The sequence below is a fragment of the Serinus canaria genome, chromosome 1 (assembly GCF_022539315.1).
Source record: "Serinus canaria isolate serCan28SL12 chromosome 1, serCan2020, whole genome shotgun sequence".
NCBI lineage: Eukaryota > Metazoa > Chordata > Aves > Passeriformes > Fringillidae > Serinus > Serinus canaria.
Genome location: NC_066313.1, coordinates 51,327,091 through 51,350,706, shown reverse-complemented (window position 1 = coordinate 51,350,706; position 23,616 = coordinate 51,327,091). Strand labels below are relative to the sequence as shown.

Genomic DNA, 23,616 nt, shown 5'->3' with positions numbered 1-23,616 from the left:
TGTGCTTTGCTCAGCTGGGATTTAAGTGTCCCCAGCAGTGAGACTTCTGCTCTCCTTAGAAGATTGTTCCATGTTCTAGTCTGTATCCTGCTTGAAACATTCAGGACAAGACTGATAATATTAGTCAGTAATGCCTAAGCATAGAAAAAGGTGTTTTTTCATACTTCTGGTGTTAATTTTCTTTTCCTGCTCCTAGTTACACTCTGGAGACTAATTTCAACTTTGGTGTTACTTACACTGAAGTCTCTTGCAGTTGCCTACAGCACAAATGAATTTTGTTCATCTGACTTTTGCTTTTGGGATGATGGCAGGGCATAAGTAATGCAGCTGTTGCTTGAAAAGGGAAAGAGGAATGTGGGGGAAGACCTTCTAAAGAGAAAAGTGGTCAGTAAGGGAGGAGAGGAGCAAATGGAGCATCAAGAGGTCAGGCAGGGATGTACAATTTCTGTCAAATTTTTCCTTCCTGAATAAAACTATGTGAGTCAGATCTGCTCTTTGGTAGGAAATTCTGAGAACCAGTTACCTCTGTTGCCTGAATCTGTACCTGGGCTGGGTGTTCATTTAGAAACAGGCATATGCAGGGGATTTGGGTGTGCTAGAGTTGGTTTGTACCCCATCCACTTTTTCTGTGTCAGTAAATACTTCATCTCCACACATTAGGAATAAATCAAGTTTTACAGACTCAGCTTCTGGAAAAAAAAATTATTTTTAGGCTGTGCCTCCCCATTTCTTAACAATGCCTGTTTGTGGGGAAAAGACTCTAATTTTCCCAGAGTCTTGGATTTCTTTCTTTAAAGGGATCCTTTTCCTTTTGTTGTCCAAGTTAGTTACCTGTTGGAACAGCAATGCCACCATTTCAGTGCACCCAAGCTTCATTTCCATGGAAGGGTGAGAGGCTGTTTTCAGGACCTAAAAACTGATCTCAGCTTCCGAAAATATCCTGCAATCCCCTAGGCTAGCACAGATGCTTACATGAACCTGTCAGTAATTAGTGATTTTGTCCCACACCTCTGGCCTGGTTGAGGTGTTTAAGACTGGCCATGTGTGTCAGGCTGGAAGGACGACGCTGAGTGTCCCTTGCTGACTGTGCTGATGGACGGCGCTGCATGCGCAAAGTCTTGTGAACGTGGAAATCTGAGGGGAGAAATTTATGCAGAGCAATAATTAACACAGTTAATTGCATTTATCTTTCATGTTGGCAGATCTGCCAACTGTCAGCTATTTCAAAATAACTCATCAGTTAGATGTCTTCACATTGATAATTGATTCCTCAGTTGTGTGTGAAGAAACCTCATGCTTATTAGAGCTAGTTTGCAGTGCATACCTTCTGGTTTTTCCCCTGGCATTTTCAATCTGTTTGTCTTAAATGGAGGTTAATAATTTCATTTCCTTGGGGGAGAATAAACTGTGCTTCATTTTCTTTTACATTCTGGTAATTGCAGGGGATTGCAGAGCAAGATGCAGGAGTTTAAATCTCCCATCTTTCATGGGAGCTGGAACATTTCTTGCTCTCCTGCTGTTTGAGGCACATTTCTAAGCCCCAAAGCTATGGATGCCAAGTGTTTTTGCTAAGGAACTCTATACCTGTAGCCAAAGTCCAAGTCAGTGAAAAGTGTCCTGGAGCAATGGGCATGGCAGGTTTGACGTCAGTGTTGGAAAATTACTCATCCTAAATGTTCTTGTATGTTGAAACCCACAGGCATCAATGTGGAGACTGTTGAGCACCTTCCACTATCACCAGTGTTAGCACTGGAGGCAACCAGAACCTTTCTGAGCTTGGCTCCGCATCTGACTTTAATTAACAGAAGTTTAGATGAGCAGGAAATGTGGAGAGAGGGAAACAAGTTAGCTCACGCACTGGAAATTATGACAGGAACTCACCAAGCTGCTCACACAGAGTCTGTAGGTCTACAAGGAGGTAGGTCCTTCAACTAGCCTCTCTGCCAGTGGTGAGGGACCCTGCTGGAGTCCTTCATGATCCTGATATGAAGAAAACTGTTGGGAGATCCTATGATATATATGAAACTATGAAGTCTTTTTGAGAAGGTATCAGTGAGCCCTTTACTGACTATTGATGGTGAACATTTTTTTTCCTGCCCTCAGTAATAGCTTGGCTCGCTAACAGATGTGGTTTTGCAAACTGTCCATGTCTGTCCCTTTTTGGGACTCCTTGTCCCAACAAACTTCCTCAGTTACCTGCTCGTGGGCATCCTCTGATTCTCTTTTCCCTTGACACCATACACTTGCTCCATTTTGTACTTCGCTGGGAGCTGACAGGGCTGCAAAATGAAGGAGGAGTCTGAAAGCTCAGCCTGCCTTTGGGTTCATCACCAGAGACAGATGGATGAAAGCGGAGAGGGGCACGAAGAGCACAAAGTGAAATACAGCCTGGGATCTTGGATGTTGCACTATTGTGGTGAAGTTGGTGACAAACAGCTGGGGTGGCCACTTGATATTGTGTGGGCATAGAACCACAGCAGCACCAGGGTGTCTTGCCATGCCCATCTCTCCTCTGCATAAGGCCAGGCAGGTGTACTGGGGCATGCAGGCACACAAATGTGTGTGAGTGTGTGCCCACACACACTCTGCAGCCATGGCTGGCAGCACAAGTGTAAGCTCAAACTCTGGGGCCTCATCCAGCAGTGCGGGTGAGGAGCTGCCCTCCTGGTGCTCCACTGCTCCTCTTAGGCTGCTCACATTAGTGCTGACATGGTCACAAAACTGTGTAGGACAGGGCCTAAAGCAGTTACAATTTAATGTTTATTGAAACACAGCTGTATTTATTCTTGTTAGAGACATTTAAAAATAATAACACACTAGGAACAATACAGCAACCAAATAAAACATGAAATTACAAAGCCGTATTCAGTCATGCAACATTCTCTAGTGCTTGGGCATCATAACTTGGTTAAGGGCTCAGGGCATGCTAGCAGCAGTAATAAAATTAAAATCACAGCTTGTGTTGGCAGTAGCTTCACCATAAATTATCTAAAAGAGCAGAGTTTAACCTGATCTACTTAAAAAAAAAAAAGTTATTTAGCTGTTTCTCTATTTTATCTGTGGGCAGTGAAATGAAGTTAAGAAGTCTATTGTTCTTCTTTCTGTCAAAGTCAACTGACCCATAGGAGCATCCCCAGGGGTTTTATCTTTTAACTTTAGCTTTTATCTTTACCTGAACTCATGCATTAGTTTGGAATTTAAAGTTGTGGCCCTGCCTCAGTGTCACTGCTGTCACACTGGGACGGGAGTGGTCCCATCTTTACCTCTCTGGGTTCTCACTGCTGTAAAGTTCAAATGTGGAGATCACTGGATGAGGATCTTGTCTAAGAGAAAGAGGGATTTTATTACACATTAAAACATTATAATGTAGTGTTAGAACCTGAGTCTGCCTCCAGTTAAAATAAATAAATGAACATGCAAAATTTCATCCATGAGTTAATTGCCTAATCATAAGCAATAAAACAATAGAGACCTGTAGGTTGTCAGATGAATGATTCAATAACACGGTTGTGTGCTGGAAAGAAAATAAAGAGTAAACCAATGTTGCCATTTCATTAGGCCTTTTAGGCTTATCGTCCTGTCACAGTCTTATAAATCAGCAGTAACTTCAGTCAATCAAATTATTCTGCTGCAAATTCACAGTTTGTCAGGCAGGAATTGGATGAATATATAAATTACCAGCCCACTTCAAAGATCTGTGGATTCATTTCCTTTTGCTGTTGTTCCAGGCAGAACCTGCCTGCCAGTTGACTGACCACTGTGTTGCAGGCTGACACTGGGGCGAAAAAAGGAAAACAACAAGTGGAAGCTTTGGCTCATCCCTGGATGCCACTTGCTTTTTTGGTCTTGCTGTTTGCATTGTGTGTTTTTTTTATTGCTGTTTTCCTCAAAAAGAAGGCATTTGGCTGTGTCTTCAAAGGTAAGGAGGCAGACACGTTCCTCGTTACTGTGAGCTTGTGTATTTGTAGAAACGTGGAGCTGGTGGCAGCCCTGGAGCCCGTGCAGTGTCACCTGTGGGGACGGAATCCGGGAGCGCTTCCGAGAGTGCCTCACCTCCTCGCCGGCAAAACCAGGCTGCGCTGGATCACCGAGGGAGACTTCCCTGTGCTCGCTGGAGGAGTGTGTGTGTATGTAGCTGTGCTCTCCTCTTCCCTTGGTTGTGTGACCGCCCTGGTGAAAGCAAAGTGTAAAATGGAAACATCCCGTCTCTCTTTCAGTCATGCTGATTTGGGGGGCTGTCACATTCCTGTAGTTGATGGAGTAGGGCAGGAGCCTCTGTGCATTTGATTGTGGGACACTGGAGATAGGGCTCCAAAGCATATTTCTGAATGCTGTGGGTGCAATGGAAGCAGTTTAAAATCTCCAGGATGATCAGAGAGTGGAGAAGTCCTGAAAGAGAGATCTTGGGGCTATCAGAACATGTTCAGTAGTGAAAGCCAAAGACTCCAGTGAAAATCTATTAGAAAGCTAAAGTCAGTTAAAAAAGGTTGGTAGTTCCAGCTGGGACCTGTGGTGTGAGGTTGCTATCTTGTGAGTTTTTTGAGGTGGTAGTGCCAGGTCTCCCTCTGCTCCAGCCTGCCATTGCTGCTGGCCTGTGCCAGGGCAGGCTGGCTGTTACTGATAAGGTAAGGCTTTATAAAGCTTTTATAAACACTTCCCTGTCGGTAACAAGTGGCCACTGCTGGTGGGTGGCAAGTGGGTGCAGATACAAGAGACCTGAGCCTTCTGTAAGGTGGATTACAGCAGCCACTTGGACTCCAGTGAGGCTGTGCCAGCACCATAGTTGGGTGCTGACAGCCACCTTTGAGGGGCATGAGAAGTGCCCTCTTTCAACAGGGTATTGGTGCTCAGTCTTTGCAAAACTTTTGCTTCTTGCAAACTCCCTGCTTAAAAGGAGTGTGCTGATGCCAAGAGAACAGAAAGCTGATCTACAAGATCCAATGCCTTTGTGTCCCACAGGTGCCACGGGGGTGGGGATGGGGAAGGAAAGATACCTGGGAGCTGTGCAGGCTCCTAGGATCTCAGACTATAATTTAACAGATATTTTAAGCTATTACAAAGACCAGCAAGCCTTACTCCTTGCTTTGGCTGCTTGCAGGCACTTCTTTCTGCTTGCAAAAGTGCAGTGTGTGGAACTGGAATAGAAGCAGATAAAAAATGGACAGTTTGGGGATGTGAGGAGTTGTTAAACCCATGGCCACTGCGGTGTTTTTGCCACTGAAAAGGAAAGGACAGCAGGGGGAGAGAATGTGCAGCTGGAGCAGGAAAAGGGGAGGACTGTGTTTTTAGTGGAAATGTTGGCTTCAACCAGGTTCATGTGTCCAAGGTTGAAGGCCTTAGAAGTATACAGGCAGGACTGAAATGTATTGTGGAACACTGCAGGAGATGGGTTGTATTTAACAAAAGTGTGGGTGAATGGAAAATACTAAAAATTATATTCCATCAAACCAGGTATTCCATGTTGTCAGTGTCATGAAGCACTGGGAATGTTTTAACAGGTCTCATGTTTTTAATGACTTGAACATGCTGGCCATGTGGGTTTGCTTATTTAGTAAAGCTCTGAGTGAAAGCAGAGAGGAACAATTTAGATGCTTTGGGTCCCCAGTTTAAACCAGCCCTGCTCTAGTTGTCTTCTCTATGCCAGACTCTCTGAGGCTGCTGTGGGCAGCAATGCCACCACCAAAACACAGTGGGTTGTTAGTTTATTTCCAAAGCTGCTGTTGAGCTGTGCTGTCCCGTGCCTTCTGTCTATCTTTTGGAAGGGTATGTCTGTAAGTATATAATTTGGTTTGGCTCCTTACCAACCAGTTTCACTCCCCACCTCTGGAGCTCAGAGCTCAGAGACCAGTCCTGGTGCGGGGAGCTCGCTGGAGGGGGTTCCCTGCATGCAGAACGTGTGTTGGAAACGTGATTTTTGTGTGGACCTTGCTTTGCCTGCCTGGAGGTGACAGGCCTCTGGTGCTTCTCAGAGGGGTCACTCCTCCCGTGCAGGTGTGCAGCTGTAAAAGGTGTATGATGGTTTCCAACCATCCTGTGCATACACTGTGCACACAGCTGTGGCAGTCTGGTTGGACTCAGCAGGTCTGGACAACCCCCAGATTCCAGTGAGGTCTCTAGGTTCATAAGAAGGTTAATACATAGAGAGCAGGGAGCAAAAGGAGGTCTGCGTCTGCACCCATTGCCGTGGGATCATCTGGAGGAAATACCTCGCTTCTGTCTTGCACGTGCTTTCTAATCCGCCTGCTCCCATGTGGGGCAGCTTCCTTTACAGAATCACATCCATGATTTCATCCCATTGAATCTCAGCTTGCTCAAGAAGGGGTTTGACACTCTGACTTTACAGTATTCATCCGCTGCTTGATCTCAAGCTGGGAGTGTCACCCTCACCCTTCCCACTCTGGCTGGCTGCAGCTTTCAGAAGCAGACAGGTTCTGTTTCCAGCATAACTCTACAGACATTAGTCCAGCAGATGGAGCAAATGGCTGAATGAGCAAGGCCTGCACATGGTGCAGGGGCCAATGAGGTGCAGGGAGAAGTGAGCCATAGGGACCCAGTCCTTTCTGGAACCTCTCAGTTCCTTGCTGTTAGCTGTGCATCCCAAACAATGCAGCACAGCATGCATTACAAATAGAGAATGGAGTATTTGGAAAATAGCCATAAGCAAACACGACTGAGAGAAGGATGAGAAATGAATGAATTGCTCTGCTGCAGTGGTGCTGAATAGAGCAAATGCTGGCCCTGCCTGCTTCCCTGAGGTCAGCTTGTTCACTCCCCTCTCAGGCATCCAGAGCAGCAGTGCTCTGGGCTCTGGCACAGGGGCATCGGACTGAATGCAAATTTTAGAGATCCTCCTATAAGGTTCAGCCGACAGTGGTCTTGTTCTTTAAGTTGGTTTCAAGCTCTCAGAGTAACACAAAGATCAAAGTTAATACAATGGCAGGATTTTTTAGAGGACTTGGGATTGTTGGGTAGTCCTGAAATAAGGAAGTGGATCTCCTTCTCGGCCCAGCACCCTGCACTTTTTCTGTTCTGTAGCAGCCTGAGACCTTCTGGCTTGTGTTCATCACTGCATTTGTGCACCCTGCCCACCTAACAGCTGCACTACCAGCTTGCTGTTGAGCGTGTGTTCTTCTGAATTATGGGAAGTACATGGTGTCCAGTTCTTATTATTTTGCAGTCACATTTCCTATTCCAGGACAGTCGCTGTAGTGCAGGCAGGAGCACCTGCCAAGTCTTACAGCTGGCTATCAGTCTCATGGAAGGCTTTGGGTTCTGGATAAAACTGGATACTAGGGCAGGGTTGTTCGGTGATTTCATTTGAGCTCACACCTTCTTGGCCAGCTCTTGTCGACTGCAACTAACCAGCCTTGTCCTCCAGCAAAATCTTTATGGCTTTAGAGAGCTCATGTCTGACCAGAACAGAAGAATTTGGGCAATGCTAACAGATACTAAAATTAGCTGCTGGACCAATTAATCCACTTTTGACCATGCTGTACTCTGTTCGGGATTGCCTGTGAAATGCTTGAGACCTTATTCAAAAAAAGAATTACCAATTTGTCATTGGTTCAGTCATCCGTAATGTGGTGGAATTGGCAAGTGAGAGGTTTAAACAGGGCTGTGGACAGCTCTGAGATTGTCAGAAATTACAGAATCATAGAATATGTCAAATTGGAAATGACCCATGAGGATCGTAGAGTCCAACTCCCTGCTCCCCCAGGACTACTAAAGCTAAACCATACGACTGAGAGCATTGTCTGGCCAATTCTGGCCATGATAACTTCCCTAGGACACCCCTCTTGGTGGCTAATTACTGTCTCAGTGAAGAAAGGCTAGCAGAGTACCAGTCCACAACAGAAGAATGGTAGTAGAATGGTGGAGAAAGAGCAATGGCACTTTCAGTTGAAAGCTTGCTGTGGCATGGGAAGGTTTAGTCCTCTTGGACTGTGGCACCAGGCAGTGGTAGAAGCATCCTCAGAGCACTGCTTTGAAAAGTTGCATTGACTCTCCTGGTGCTGCCTCTCTCTTCAAATTCATTTCAATTCTCACACCCACTTAGGCTCTCCTAAAAATAATTTTAAAGTGATACCTGAAGTACTAGTCTGGGTTGAATTATTTTTACCCCCTTTATATCACTTTTCAACAGGGAGCCTAAATGTACTTCATAAAGAAAGGCAAACAGAGTTCCTCCATTTTCCAGGTATTCAGTAATACCTTATGGAAACAGCAGAACAGGAAAAAATAATGATTACATTTAAAAGGTCTGTGGGAGTCTTGGTTTAAAGTAAGTAGTAGATGTTCATGCCAGTTTGAAGTCTTTAAGTAGTAAGTCATCTCCAATGAGCAAGTTTTAATGGCAGACAACTTCCTGTACTGTATTAATGGCTTCTTTTCCTTGGTAGTGAAGTATCTATCTTCAAATACCAAAATGCTGCTGCCAGTGCAACTCTGACAGATGTGTGTGCTCTTTCTTACAGCTGTCCAGCCTCCCACCCCACCTTCTGTTCAGCCAGGAGAGGACCAGAAAGCAAATAATATAGTTACCATCACAGGTATTTCACTGTGCTTGTTCATCATCTTTGCCACTGTTCTTATCACCCTCTGGAGGAAGCTCTGCAGAGCTCAGAAGTGCAGCACCGCTGTCCGACGAAACTCCGTCCATTCCCCCGGCTTCCGGAAAAACTCGGATGAGGAGAACATTTGCCAAGGCAACAAGCAACGGGACAGCTTTGCTGAAGGAGGGGATGCTCCTGTTAACATTCCCCTAACCTACAGGCGAAGTCTCCAATTTGCCCAAGAAGATGATGCCTCTGGAAGTGAAAACTTCCAGCCAAATGCCCAAAAAATAATCCCTCCAATATTCAGCTACCGGCTGGCACAGCAGCAGCTGAAAGAGATGAAGAAGAAAGGCCTGACAGAGACCACTAAGGTGTACCATGTCTCTCAGAATCCTCTCACAGACACGGTTCTTGGTGCCACCACCATGCTTCCCCTGAGCGGGGAAAACCAAGAGGAGGCAGTGGCAAACAAATTTCGGATCAAATCTCCATTTCTGGACCAGCCAGCCAGTCATTCCAAGTTCCTGGGAGAAGGCTCTCACCCTAGGCTGGATTTTCCATTCTCACAGGCCAATCCTGCAACGAGCCCTACCCAAACCTTGGTAAGAAGAGGTCATTTCAAGCACCAGGATAACAGAGTGGACTTGCCTGAGAGGAGCTGTCACAGGAACTCGCAGTTCAGAAGAACAGCCAGTTTCCATGAAACTAAAAAGGCCAGGCCTTTCAGAGAGAGAAGCATGTCCACTCTCACACCCCGACAGACTCCCCTCTACAACTCCAGGACCAGGACGTGGGACCAGGGTCTGGAGGACAGGACACGGCCAAAATCAAGAAATGCTAATCCAGCTTGTGAAAAGCTGGATCAGCCCCACGGCACTGTGCTGGGATGTGAAACACAGGGCCATGGCGCAAAGCCCCACCACAGGGCAGGTCCCCCGGTGAGGAAGCTGGACCTGATCACGGATCGCCAGCCTGCTGGTCAGGAGAAGGCAGCTGAGAAGCCTGAGCCCAGCCGAAGTAAGAGGGGCCCTTCACCTAACCCCAAAGGTGTGTGGCGGAAAGAAACCGGCCCAAATGGCAAAGAGGGTTCCCAGAGAGGCCTAAGTGTCAGCCCTGCCCAGTATCGAAGGGACAAGTGCCAGAGCTTCCCCCTGGACCCTGAGTTTGCCTTTTATGACAACTCTACTTTTGGCTTAACAGAGGTGGAGCAGCAGATGATTGACCTCCCTGGGTATTTTGGCTCAAATGAAGAAGATGAAACGAGTACCCTGAGCATTGAGAAGCTGGTGATCTGAGTGACTCATTGCAGCCCTGTAGGAGTGGCGTGCGTGGGAGAGGATCTGCAGGATCGGTTGGCTTCTGCTGAAAGAAAGAGCAGGAGTCGCGTTACCTCCACACACAGCGGCAGGGAGTAATGCCCCAGGTCTGGCTTGTGGGAACATATTCCTTTCTAATTACTGAAAATGCTTTCATATAATTATTTTTTGTATGTATGTGTGTACAAGACACACAAAGTACCCTGGGAGAGAACATGTTAGATAAGGTGTGGCGCAGGAATAGCCAATAGATTTTATTGTGTAAAGCTGTCATGTTTTGTGCATCATACACTATGAGTGCTGCTGACATTTCCCACCTTGTCCACTGTGTACTGAAGCATCCACTGTCCAGCACCCTCAACCATCTGCCCTGATTAGTGAATCATTTCCCATCTAGAAAGCACAAAGCTCAATCTGTGGGCAGTTTTCATCATTTTTCTGATAGTCATCAGTGAACTGCGTTGATTTGTAGGTGTTGCTCAAACAACTCATATGGTGGGGGGTGTTTTAGCTGGTTGCATGGAAGTGCAAACAATTGATGCTGAATACTTGAGTGAATTTTAAATTGAGGAGACATTTTCATCATTCAAGACTTTGATAATTTCTTACTGTCAATATTTATATCAAGAAAACAATGTACAAATACTTGCAGGAAATCAGTACGAAAGGCATGCTAGAGTGAGGGCAAAGAAAACAGATGATCAAATTTTAGTCCTCACAGAAATGTTACCACAGCATGTTACCTGTAAAAAGCAGTGAGAGAACTGTTGAATTATGCATCCTTTCCATAGTCATCCTTTCCTTTATTAAAATTTTTAAATGTAAGTACAGTGACAGTAACACTACTACAGCAAGCTCGAAATAAATTATGAACAAAACCAGCAAACAACAAGATTATTTGATTAATACCTGTTCTGGGAACAAAAAATTAAAATGGCTTGACAATATCTTGTGATTCACTGAGAATCTTATAGCATCATTTACGTTGGAAAGACCTGTAAAATAATTAAGTCCAACCATTAAAATAACACCACTGTGTTCACCACTAAACCAAACCCCTTAACTGCCACATCCACACACCTTTTGAACACTTCCAAGGACAGTGATTCCACTGCTTTCCTGGGATGCCTGTTCCAATGCCTGACCACTCTTTCAGTGAATAAACTCCCTCATATCAAATCTAAATCTCCCTTGGCACATCTTGAGGCCATTTCCTCTGATCCTGTCACTTTTTACCAGGGAGAAGGGGCCAACCAACCCCCACCTTGCTCACCTTGCTACAACCTCCTTTCAGGGAATTGTAGAGAGCAGTAACAGTGAACTACAAAAGCCATGATGGGCTTTTTTGTTGTGTTTTAAAACCAGACATCACAAATTTGCCATTAGATTCTGCTAAAAGTATTCGGAGTTGGGTTGGAACTCCAGTTAACAGCAGAAGCAGAGCTCAGGCCTTTGTGAATGACTAAGTCTTTTCTTGCCATTTGTTAGGATAATCATCTCTCTGGGAACTTAGCAGAGACCAGGGGAATGCTAGTGGGCAGAACCAAGAAAAGAGGAGACGCTGCCCGTGGAGGTTGGTGTAGGAGAAGAAAGGTTTAGGCAGTGGAGTATTAGACTGAAATGAACTCTCCCCTAAGGAGCCTGACCCTACATGCCCTTTAACCTGCCTTGTGGGTGTGAAAGCAAAATTAGCATGTGCTCCATTGCCATGAAGTAGGCTGCAATGTTTCTCAAAACTGGTTTCTTGAGCAGAGAGAGAGATTTCCTAATCCCACACTTCTTCCTCCCCAGCCCTGCTCCCCCACAAACCAACAGCAATTTTAAAGGAAGAGCAGCATTGCTGTGTGTAAGCTGCCAGTTTCTGATGGCACCCTGCTGCCATCAGTGTCCAAAGCTGGCACAGGTAGCTTGACAGGCACACGGTGTTACCTGCTGTGACAACACAGGAGGAGCAAGCCACCAGAGTGGCCACCAGAGTAAAATCTGGCTGTTTGAATGGCCTTTCTGATGGGTAATGCTTTGCAGCTGCTGCTGGAGTGAGGGATCCGACTCACTGGGTGATGTGAACTCCCTCTTTCCTGGGAGCCATGCCAAGATGCTGATGTTCAGCCCTTGGCCCAGCGTGGTGTTGGTACCAACGATGCATTCCCATGAACTGTCAGCTTGAAAAGCTGTTTAAAGCATTTAAAAACATGTTCATGCTTGAAGAGTTATCCAAAGGCAATCAAATGTAATGAGTCCTTAAATTGACTTGAATGAGCTGGAAATCAGACCTCTGAAACAATTGCTGCTCAGGTTACTTACCCTGCCTGTACTAAGGTAAGGTCTGTGGTGTGCAGTACTTTCTCTCTGAAGCAGCAATCCACCATTATTGGAGCTGCAGGGCTGCAGTATCTGTTTAAGCTTTGTGGAGCCTCTCAGCGTGGGAGAGAGACCCTGGAGAAATGGGACATCAGATGTGCAGTGCAGCAACATTCAGCAAGCATTCCTCTAAGCATCAGCAGGAGGGATTAGAGCTTGGTGGTAGCCCTCAGATCCACTAAGTACTCCGCTAGTGGCATTCTACCCTGTTTATTAAGATTAAAGGTGCTTCTGAAATGCTTCCTGGGGTTTGCTGTGGGATTTGCAGGCTCCTGCACAAAGCCCTGTGACCCTTGCGTCTCAGAGGGGGTTTTCTTTGCCACAGGAGGGCAGAGAAGGGGCAACATTGCTCTAAATCAGATGCTGCTTTCTGCAAAGTTGTCCCAGTGTTGGGCTGTCTTATGCATTAGATGTACTTGGTACATTTTGCATCAAAGGCAGCAGGGCAAACCCCTTCCCTCCCAGCTCGTCGTGCCTTGGCCTCCCTTTCCCTGTCAGAGACAGGAGAATCACCCTGACTCCGATGTTTTTCTGAAGGCAGTCCAGCTCTAATGCCTTCTCCTCCATACTGATGCACAGGGAAACAGGCTCCAGATTTCTCATTGCTCACTCAATGGGGAGCTGGACTTGGTGCTGGTTGTCTGATTAAGCCCTGCTGACTTCATCTCCAGCTTGATAATCCATTATCAGATGGGTTACCAGATGCTTAATGAACTGCCAGACCACAAATGCTGTCCCCTAACTGCTGTATTTTCCACAATCTTTGCCCTACTTCCTTAGCCCTCTACTGAAGGATGGGATTGAGCATCAACTGCCAGAAGACATGAACTTATTTCACTCACATTTCTCTGTGTCTTCAACAAAAATTATCCTTTCTGCCCTCAGTGCTCCTCAGAGGCCACACAGTTATAAGGTGTGCAGAGTCATTCCTTGTGTCCCAACATGCAGTTACAATCTTGCACTGAGATTTTACCATATCAAAATACAGAAGCAGTGATCAGAAGGGAAAGAGTAAGTGCTGCCTTTTTGCAGCCCTTCTTTCACAAGGGCAATCTCATTTCAGACATTTTGGTGAAAATTTCACTCCACATGAGCATGCTTGAGAAGAGGGCAGGGGGGCAGTCTAGCCAAGGGCACAGGGTCTAGGAGCACAGCTCCCTGGAGTGCTGCCCATTACGCTGGGATGTTCATGCTTGCAGTCTCTGGGATATCTAGGAAGCAGAGGAACCAAATCAAGTTTTAAACTGAACCTTCACCTTGTGCCTCTGCATTGTCTCCAGGACAGCTTGAGTCATGAAAATTCAGCTTACCTTGCAGACCCTTTCAACTACCCAGGACAACAGGTGAAAAAGCACCAGAGCCAACACTGAAAGAATACATTTCTCATATTATGAGCTTTCCAGGATTTTGATCCAGATTTCTGTTCACATTCCTATTGTAGAAAACCAGATAAAAAGTATTAAGTCCTACTCAGATGGTTTTATTTCACTCTTTGTTGATATGTATACAAATTACAGTATATATGGATATAAAAGTAATTAAATGGAAAAGAAATACCAGTTTAAAAATTATTATAAATCAGAAAAAAAGGAAGCAGGTTTATTCTGCAGCATGGCAGTTAAATTATTTGCATCAAGCTGGTTCTGCTGTTCATTTTTAACTGTTGTTATTAACAGCTGTAGAAAATAAATCTTCAGTATCCCATTTCTTTCAGTCATTTGTGTTGCTCTTTCATTTCACCCCAGTGAGACAGTGAAAGCAGTGTGCCTTGTGGTTCAACCACTTTCTGATTCCTCTTCACTAATGCAAAGTCATCTGGTAAATTACAGGAGAATGTACAGGAGAATCATGACTGCATTTTAGGAACCCCTAGGAATATCTGTGTTCACCTTAATTTTAGTAAAATCTGCATAATTTTAATCTGAGGTTTAAAACTTTGTCTGCTTTAATGTCTTGTGTTATACTCTAGCAGTGGATCTGCAACTGGAAGCTTTTGGAATGGAACTCACACTGTCCATATTGTGGGTGTTTACTTTGAAGCAGCTTTAGTCTGGATGCAGATTAGCAGTTGGAGCATGCCCATCCACAGGTTTGCTTTCACACACTCCAGGAGCACTCTGCAACTGAAGTGTGGCAATTAGAACCATAGGGAAAGTTGCTTAAAAACATTTTCCTGATGCAGAGCAAAGCACTAACAAAGGCACACAAGTTGAAGTCCAATTCCCCATGCCCTTGTTCTTTCTATCCTGATGTTCTCATAACTGAAACACTGATGGTTAAGATGAGAAAAGTATAGATTGATTAAAGGACATGCTTGATCCTTCTAAGTCCAGAGAACTTTCAATAAACATTCTCCAACAAAATCTTGAAAACTGCTGAAGAAGAAATCTCTGGTTATTCCATGACTGTGATCTATATGCTTTTTATTAAATTGTTGTCTGGCTGTGTTCAAACAACTCGTGCTGTTAGCTTCAGGTAGCAGAAGCAGGTGCAACTCCAGCTATCAAGTGCAGGTTTGGTGATTGGCAGCAGCAGAGCACTGACTATGAACTTAGACCACTCTTTTCAGCCTGTGCTTTTCTCTTTCCAAAGCAGCAGGCTTCAGCTGGCTTGACTGTTCTCACCATCTCCACTCTCTCTGTCGATAAAGAATGGAGCCCTGATTTTCATGGCTGAATATTTCAGTGAGTACCACATCCCGTGCCATGTAGACCAAACCAAGCCGTCATCATGGGGTCCGCTGTACTTCCCTCTTTTGTAGTATCGCCCATTGAGGTTTACTGCATGGCACCTTGGAACAATGTAGGAAAGACAAGAAGGGAATTCAGTTTAGCATGAGAAGATTCTGCATCATTGCAGTGAAGTACCGTTTTCACACAACAGAATATCTAGATATACCAGGGTGGGATGGACTAAATGGTTAATGCTTTTCATGGAACACAGGAATATGTGGGTCATCCTAAAGCAGACACCTACACTGGTCAGATAATTCTGCCTGTTGACTCCTTCAGGTGTATTAATTATGGACATTAGAACTGCATGGCCTGAACAAAGGGGTGTAATGCCATCTGGTACGCTCTAGCTCAGGTGTAGGCAGCTCCATATTGACACCTAAAAATACAGATGTCTTTTCATCAAGGTAAATCCTGCTATTGATGTATATTTTTTTAGCTCCACCGATTTCAATTGGTATGTGATAAGAATCTGGCCTAAGAGGCTCATCCTGTACTAAAGCAGAGAAAATCTGAGAGTGTTACATCCCAGATTCCAGGGCTGTTAAACATGAGTCCTTATCCATGGATATGTGGCATATGCCCAAACAGCAAATATACTCTCGTAACTGTTATGGGGTAGCCCTGCCCTTGGATGCTCCACTCTAGCGAAATGTCCTTTCTACCCACTTCACCTTACCATGGCTACAGTTGTTTTCTTCACTGGAGTATAACACAAAGCACTTTCAGGAATTTTAACTGAGCTCTTTTCCTTCCAGGTCATTGTCCCCTGTGCATTTGTTCTGACCCATTTTCTTAATGGGTGAATTCAACTTACCTGCTTTGCTATAATAAAAGTAGTAAATTGTTTTCCTTTGAGGATCTGTAGGTCTGAACATCTTAGGTTTGGCTGTGCCGGGTGGCAAGTGCACACAGCAGCCTCCAGCTGCTGTAAGGCAGGCAAGTCCTCTCAGCTGTGCAGCCACCCACAACCTACACATCCAGGAGGAATCAGCTGTTTTCCATACCTGTTAAACCACCAGCCACCCTTATTCTCTGATGCACAGTTGCCTGCCAGGAACTGATCGTGATCCTTATCAAATGTGGTGAACTGCATCCCTCTGTGAGAAGCTGACCACTGATCTTCAAAATTGCTCCCACCAGACAGACCGTCGCCAGCATTACCAGAATAGGTGCCAAACCATAACCTGTAATTTTCCTGCAAGAATATGTGAAACATCTATTTGATATCCATTCTTTCTGCCTTTCCTCACAGTTTTGAGGCTAAATTAGCTCTGAACATTTCATCCACTGACAAAGGCATGATTGTTGAAGTCAAGGGTGACTTTTGTCTCCATGCTTTAATGATCCTAGTGTAGATCAGTGCAGGATTTAAACTTCCAGAAGGGATTGGTAATTACTGCTGCTGCTGCTACAAAAGGCTCCAGCTTTACTGTCATTCAACAACCATTTAATACAGTTTACAGCAAGATGGAAAGCTCTTTCTAGCTGATCAAGAACAACTTAGCAGAAAACTGCCAAGTGTCAAGTAATTGCCTTCATAAACATATCAGTCCTTCAGCTGGAATAAATGCTTAGGCATTTAGCTCTTCCAAGGACTAGAAGCCATCTGATTTCTATGATCTGGTCCTGGTAGGAGTAGTTAGAATAATAGTTCCATTGTGCACAGCTAACTGGTCAAAGAGATATTTGATATTAAGTGGATGGTCACATTTGTGTTGTGGGCTTTCTCCTGTCATCATTGGCCTCATTTCTTTATGAAAAATGGCAGTAAGGTATTGAAATGTAGCTGTTCAAACTTTTCATAAGAAACCTCTAACTGCAAACTGAGCGTAATGTGCACATTTCTGGAGCGGTGATGGAGTTGGAACTAAGACTGGCCCATGCAGTATCCTTGGTTATTTGGGCTAGTTACATGTGGTGTTCAGGAAGGCAAAGAAAGGTATTTAGTCTTCAAAGAGCAGCACCTGTATGGAGCTGGACACTGCCTACAGCAAGAAAGCACAGCATGAAAATACAGGATGTGTCTGTCTTCGGGCTTTTTGTGTCTGTAGCAGTAGGTATAGTGCTACAGGTACCTCTCTCCAAGATAGGAACTTACAACTGCTCTTTCAAAGCTTTGATTAGAATTCCCTGTTTTATTTTAAAATAAAGTTGAGAGGATTTGCTCTGGCACTTGCCTTTTATGTGACAGTCTGAAACAATCTCTTAGGAAGCAGGAGAACAGGGTTCCATTTAGTTGCAGAGGCTCAAACACTAAGGGTCTTCTCACTCACAGAAGACTTTAAATCATGAGGCCAGAGGCAAATACATGTGGGAATCTCTGTGCCCTGTGGCAGGGAACTGCCCTCTGTTCAGCAGCACAGTTAGCAAGAGGGCACAAATGTGTGATCCTGTCACCCACTGACCTGGGCACTCAGTTGTAAGGAAAATGTCCCAGGTTTATGTCCCTGATCCCAGGGCTGTTTGTCAGTCAGACAAACTAGGAAGCCCAGGAAACCAGAGCAGGTGAGTTTTGCAGAGCTGTAGATACAACCCTGATACTGGTGTGATGCTGCATATGCAGCTGCCCCACCCTCACAGACCAAAGCAAGCATATCACTGCTCTCTCCATTTCTTACCTGCTCATTTGCAAGCTGGAAATTTTCATAGATTGCATAACGTCTTTCCCCATGCCAGTCCATCAGGTCAATCTTTAATGAGTTCTCTCCTAAACATAAAGTTGTGTCATGTTAGATGAATACCTAAGGCAAACTAGAAAGAAATATATGGAGAAAAAATACTTGGACCTCTAGCAAGCAGGTCATGGATGTGGTCGTTGCCCAGCCAGTATTCATCATTCTTGCCCTGGAATTTCCCAAATCCCAGTTTGTAATCATCCCATTTCCTGCAGAGAAAAATTTATAGATATAAATTTCATCCTGAGAAGGGATTAGACAGTTTGTGACACTTGAGTATGGTAACAAGTAAAACTTCACCTGTATCTAGATACTGTTTTCTAAAAGTGTCTGACTCATCTAGGAGTAAGTACAACTCACAGTTTACGTTTCTCCATGCTAAACCTGTGCACAGACAAATATGGGAATCAAACCTTCAAACTGCCTGACGCAGCGCTTGCAGACTGATGTTTCCAGTTAAATGGAAATGGAAAGCAGCAGCTGTCACATTGGTCTTCAGCAAAACACCTGATATTGTTCTTCAGCAAGTCATAATTCACCTGCTCTAAGTATTACCTTTGATATTCCAATATACTTCAGTGTGTGTCATCATTTCGAGTTTTAGTAACCCCATGTTTATTCCTTCTCTCATGTTGTTATTATGGATATTCATTCTGCCTGACCTTCATACTAGTCAATGCTCCTCTTCAGGATGTTTTTATTTCACCAGAACTACCATGGCTAGATAGCTATCACCTGAACTACCATGGCTAGATAGCTATCACTTTCTAGCTTAGAGTCACTTGAGGTAGCTTTGCAATGCACTGCATAGACTTTAGAAAGCATTAGATATGCCCTGAAAGTGTGTGTGCTGTGATAATGAATTAACCTTCATGGGGACATTTCTTCTGAACTGTGCTACCAGAGCATCTCTCCTCCTGAAAATTTCAGTATGAAAGTCACTTCTCTGGGATTTTGCATAGGAAAAGGACAATCTGGTTTGGCATTTTAAAACATTATCTGAATACGATAATAAATGTTACAACATGCTGAACATAATTCCACATATCAGAGCAGATCTGTTCAACAGGTCTCAGTCTGTGCACTGGTAGCAGACACCTGCCAATTTGGAGCCTTTGACAGTCTTCAATAATGATAAAACACGCATTTAAATGCAGAGAACCCATGGAAAAGAAGTTACAAATCCATTTTGAAAATGGCCCCCCGCTGCCAACAGGTACCACCAGATTGTCCTGGTCCTAAATTATCATCACTAACATATAGTCTTGCACATCCTGCTTCTCAAGGGTGGGGGTTTGCCTGGCAGCAGGACAGGGGTAGAAGCTGATGGCCTGACTGGAAGCCCCGTTGCTGCAAGAACAATGCACCCACCTGTTGAAATTCTCCTTGCCATTACTGCGCCGCTGAATGACGGTCCAGCCGCCGCCATCAGACATGTCACAGAAGGCCAGGAAAGGCTCTCGGTCTGCTCTGGGCCTGATGCGGTAGTAGCCACTCGTGGTGCTCTTCCGGCCATACACCGCAGAGCAATCTGGGCAGAACGGTATCCCTTTGTTAAATGGGCTGGGGCAAAGCCAAGGGCTGTGTGCCACCAAGAGAAGATGTCACTGAGAGGCTCTGTGGGACAAGGACACTTGGCCAGCCTGTGCATAGCTCTGCAAGCCCTCTAAGGGAATGTTGCATCAGTGTATTAGCTACAGCAGTTTGCAAACTGCCAGCCTAACAAAGAGCTTTAAGGCTTGAGAGCCTTTACAGCCATGCCCTCTGAGAGAATAGTGCCCAAATCCTTGGTGAGATGCAGGACAGCTGCAGTTTAGCCTGCGGCTATATCATGAAAGCCTGGGACTTAAACTTTATCGGTCAGCAAGATCATTTCAAGCTAATTTCCATGTGGAAGGTAAGGTACCCTCAGATGTACTTCTGATAAGATCAGGGAACAATATTTCTAAAAAAATAGGCTGAGCTCCTGTGTCCACCTCTACCAGGGCTGTATCAGGAGAGAACCTTTCAATGTAATCCCTAAAGACTAAAATCTTGGCCACAGGAAACAATGTTATTTATGACCCTGATCTCAAAGTAACACCAAGGGACAAAGTATGCATATGCCTGTTCCCATGCCACAGAACTAATGGTGGAGCTGAGGAACAGGGAGGCTTGGCTCATCTGAACAGGTCTCAGTGTTGGAAGCTGAGCCAGACACTCTGAGCTCCCCTAAGCCACTCAGGGAATATGGGCTCTTCAAGAGCAGGGGCCATCTCTTCCTAAAGTAGATGCCTAAAGCAAATCTGATGGAAAAAATGAGAAGTGATTGCTCCTCTCTGCAGGTAAGAAGCCCAGCTGAAGATGTCCATTTTGTACCTGGATGATAGCTGCCTACAGCTGGGGTAAGTGACTCTAGCCCCAAGGGATATCTTTAGGTGTCAGGGCAACCAGTCAGCTCTTCTCCTTCCCATGTATCTGTATTTTAAAACACAATCTGTATTTTAAAACATGATCCACTTAAAAATTTTTAAACTTTTAGCAGACATAAAATATGACACATGGGACACTGCAGGGAGAAAGAAACATTGTGGCACACTACTGCAAACTGTACCTTGGTCATACACTATCAAATTTCCACTGGTTGTGGGTAAAAGCATCTCATGCTGCACACTCCTGTTGCCTGAGAACAGTTGGCTTTTCGTTCTGTGGTAAGTGTTCTCCAGTATGTCCTTCAGCTGCAATTCATATAAGTAAAGCAAGTCTTGAAGGTGTTTTAACCTTTGTCTCAATTTATTGTTGTCTAGGAGGCAGATATCTTTGTCCTATGGAGAAAATAAATCAAAATCCCCACAATTCAGTCAGTGGTAAGGAGAGACACAGAGAAAGGAGTATCTGTCTCCTCTTCACCCTAGCATGTCACACTGCCTATGTGGATCAACATGATTTCATGGTGATCTCTTCCTAAGATGTCCAAATCTTGCACAGCATGAGCTGTTGAATTGAATCCAGTGGAAAAAGGGTTTGTGCAACAACTTTGGCATTGATCAGGGCATGCCAGAATATGACCAGTTGCACAAAAAATTTACTTCGGACGAAAATAATTTGTCTTGACCCCACTTGATGAGCTCAAGGGGAAGGTTTGCAAACTATGAAAGTGCTCAGGTTGATAAGAGAGGGAAAACTTGGCTCTTGCACTGCAGATGGGCGAAACCAGCAAGGTTCCAGAGTTAGCTTTCTGTAAAACTGAAAAAGAGCTGATATTTTGGCTATAAAAATACATTTTTAAAAAAGAATTTTTGTTGTTGTTTTTGTTGTTTGAATTTTTAGTAATGTCAATTCAGTCTCCCAGACAGCTGTACAGCCCTTAATGCTATGAAAATCCTGTAGTATCAGGACAACATTCCTTTAGCTGCCGGCAGATGCCCTTTTGCTCTGCTCCTGCAGCTCTCCATCCCTCCTGTGGGGGGGGGATCCATCTCTGCATGACTGGAAATGGTGAACCATTGAGAGAGTGTACAGAAACAGCTAAAAGATACATACCGAAAACCTGGGTGCAGGTGAGCCAAAGCTGACCAGGAGAAGGAGCAGCAGCAACCAGTGCATCATCACACTCATTTCTTATCACCTGAAAAGAGGCATTGACAGGCTGTAATGGAAGCTTTTTTACTTTCTCTCACAACTTAATTCCCTCTCACACTTATGTTTAATTCCCCAGGAGCCGCTGCAGGATTTATAAAGGAGGTTGCTTGAAACTACAGGCAAGACAAAATCAGGGTAAGATGCATATTAAGGAGAAGCTAAAGCACCAGTGCAGTATGCTGACAGGGATAAAGGCTCAGGTCTACTCCTGATTCCCCACAGAAATAAATACTCTGTGTGACTTTCCAGAAACCTCTGTATTTCCTCCCAGGTATCCACACAGGAAGTTGCTCAGCAATCATGTCTCCTTGGAGACTTTTCATCAAAATCCCACAGAGTTTATTCAGTTCAAACTTCTCAAAGTGGAATTAAGAGGAATTTGCCTCCTGGTTAAGTGACTGTAGACATTGCTCTCCTCATCCTTGGAGTGCTCTTGGAGGCCAAGTCACACATGTGACAAACTGGACATGAGATAGTTTTTCCTTGGATTTCAGGGGAAAAGATGTCTACTGCCAATCTGCTTCAACACGCAGATGTGGTTTTGATTGGAGAGTCTTAGCTAGAAAATATGCTAAGTGACTGCCACTGGGAACATGCAGCTGAATGTGAGTGAACAGAACAAATTGTTCTCAGCGTGCTTGCATCGTGCTTTAAAAAAAAAAAAACAACAAAATCAGAAAGAAAAAAAAATCTGAAAACTAGGCTAAACCCAACTGCCCTGCTTCACATCTGGAAGTGCTGCAGAAACTTGGCTCTTCAGCTCTGTGCTCTGAGTGATGTGCTTTGTTTCAGCTATGGCTCTATCGGCATCCCGGCAGCAGTTGATGCTAGAGCTGCTTCCAAACCACCAAAGCTGCTGCAACAGAGGAGCCCTCTGCCAAGATGGACATGCAGGGCTCAAAGCAAGCTGAGGGAAGAAGATCTCCACAGAAGTTGCCCATAAAAGATAACATGCAGGTAGATGCCCCACTCTGTGGCAATTTTTCAGCTCATAGAAAAAAAGAGTTCAACATTGCAGCAGGGGAACCCTGCGAGCCCAGAAGCACTGGTGCTGTTCACACCACCCCACAGTGGTGCCAGTGGCTGCAGCACTGGTGCTGAGGTCAGATTTAGATCCACGCAGTGCCCGGGGGTGATGGCAAAAAGCTACCTGGAAAGGTGGGATGAGTGACAGCTCCTGGAAACCAGACAGTGCAGAGCAGAGAGAAAGAAAGCAACTCCATCTACACCTTTACCAAGACACATGAAATGCACGTACCTGTGAGTTGCCTTTCTTCAGACCTCCTCCCAGAAAGATTATCTCCCTTAAAAGTCAACTGCAAAAGAAAGTGATCAAAAACCTGGCGGCATTTCAAGGGGTTAATGAGATTTTCCTCTCCAGATGACCTACATCAAGGGCACAGAGGAAGAATGTTTCACAGCACTCAGTTCACAGCAGTTTCACAGAAAAGGCACTTGCAATTCCTGTGTGAAAGAGTTACCCAAACGCCAAGATTTCTGTTGTTACCCAGTACTCATCTTGCTGTTTCCCAGAGAGAGTAAACAACAGGAGGCTTCTATCAACAGTGCTCTCTAAAGGAGAGAAGAGAGGGGCTCTGCTGCTGGTGTACTATTACCTACCTTGACTAGGAAGCTCAACCAAGACTGACTTCTTTGAGTGTTTATGTGAATCACTCAGACTAATGCTCCCTGTGGGAGTTTCGGCTCATGTTTTAATCCAGCCAGGATCATTTCAATAAGTCCTGCAAGGTGGAAATAACACAGCTTTTCCATTCAGCATTCCTTTTGCTGTTTAATCTGTTTTATAGGAGCACAGCCGTAATGCCAAAGAAGCTGCAAATCTGAAGCCAGAAGCAAATGTGGGAGTATTAAGCAAGACTTGCTGTTAGACTGAAATCTCAGGAGGGTTGTGTAACTCTCCTGTGAGCTGGATGATTAGATTTGCTAGTTAACACAAACAAGGAAATTTGTGGAAAAGAGAAAAAAACCACAAAACCAAACAGATGGGTGCCTCCCTTTGTATTATGGCCAAGGAATTACAGATTATTTTAAAGGAAACAGAAGGTATGTTCCATTTTACAGAGCCTTCTTCAGAGCAGAGACCATGGGCACAAAAGGCTGGGCACATAAACCCATGGTAAATGTCTATGCTGCTCTTCAGGAAAGCAGGACTATCCAGCTACTACCAGCTACAGGAGTGCTGTTTATTCCTTTAAAACTGCATTCCTCTTCTCCCACAAGAACCTTGATTCATTCCACTGCCAAAGGATTATGTAAGCAGTGCTTTTCTTCTCACTTGTTTTCTAGCCCCAGTTTAAGACTGGTTTTGACAGCTATGAAATTGAGTGAAATG

At 44.7% G+C, this 23,616-nt stretch overlaps 2 protein-coding genes across 9 annotated transcripts in view; one reads left to right on the top strand and one right to left on the bottom strand.

Annotated features, from left to right (window-relative positions):
* The window catches only part of THSD1 (thrombospondin type 1 domain containing 1), a 30,882-nt gene extending 16,933 nt beyond the window's left edge, over positions 1-13,949 (top strand). For 4 of the 6 annotated variants that reach the window (XM_030234318.2, XM_030234314.2, XM_030234315.2 and 1 more), the window contains 2 exons: positions 3,969-4,127; positions 8,475-13,949. In XM_030234318.2, the coding sequence (XP_030090178.2) occupies positions 3,969-4,127; positions 8,475-9,850 (1,535 nt within the window). In that variant the 3' untranslated portion in view covers positions 9,851-13,949. The remainder of the gene's footprint in view (positions 1-3,968; positions 4,128-8,474) is intronic. The other 2 variants (XM_030234320.2, XM_030234319.2) reach the window with 1 other exon arrangement.
* Positions 13,692-23,117, bottom strand: LOC103812566 (fibrinogen-like protein 1). 3 transcript variants are annotated; one of them, XM_018908615.3, is made up of 9 exons: positions 22,884-23,117; positions 22,522-22,649; positions 21,165-21,249; positions 20,236-20,446; positions 19,014-19,173; positions 17,754-17,851; positions 17,586-17,674; positions 15,972-16,162; positions 13,692-15,023 (listed from the first exon to the last, which is right to left on the bottom strand). In XM_018908615.3, exons 3-9 carry the CDS (start codon positions 21,237-21,239, stop codon positions 14,834-14,836), a joined length of 1,014 nt encoding a protein of 337 aa, XP_018764160.2. In that variant the 5' UTR covers positions 21,240-21,249; positions 22,522-22,649; positions 22,884-23,117; the 3' UTR covers positions 13,692-14,833. The 3 variants fall into 3 exon arrangements, with proteins under 3 accessions (XP_018764160.2, XP_009083885.2, XP_050828222.1); XM_009085637.4 differs by having other exon boundaries at positions 22,522-22,579; XM_050972265.1 differs by lacking the exon at positions 22,884-23,117 and adding an exon at positions 22,654-22,876 and having other exon boundaries at positions 22,522-22,579.
* Between the last annotated feature and the right edge of the window lie 499 nt (positions 23,118-23,616).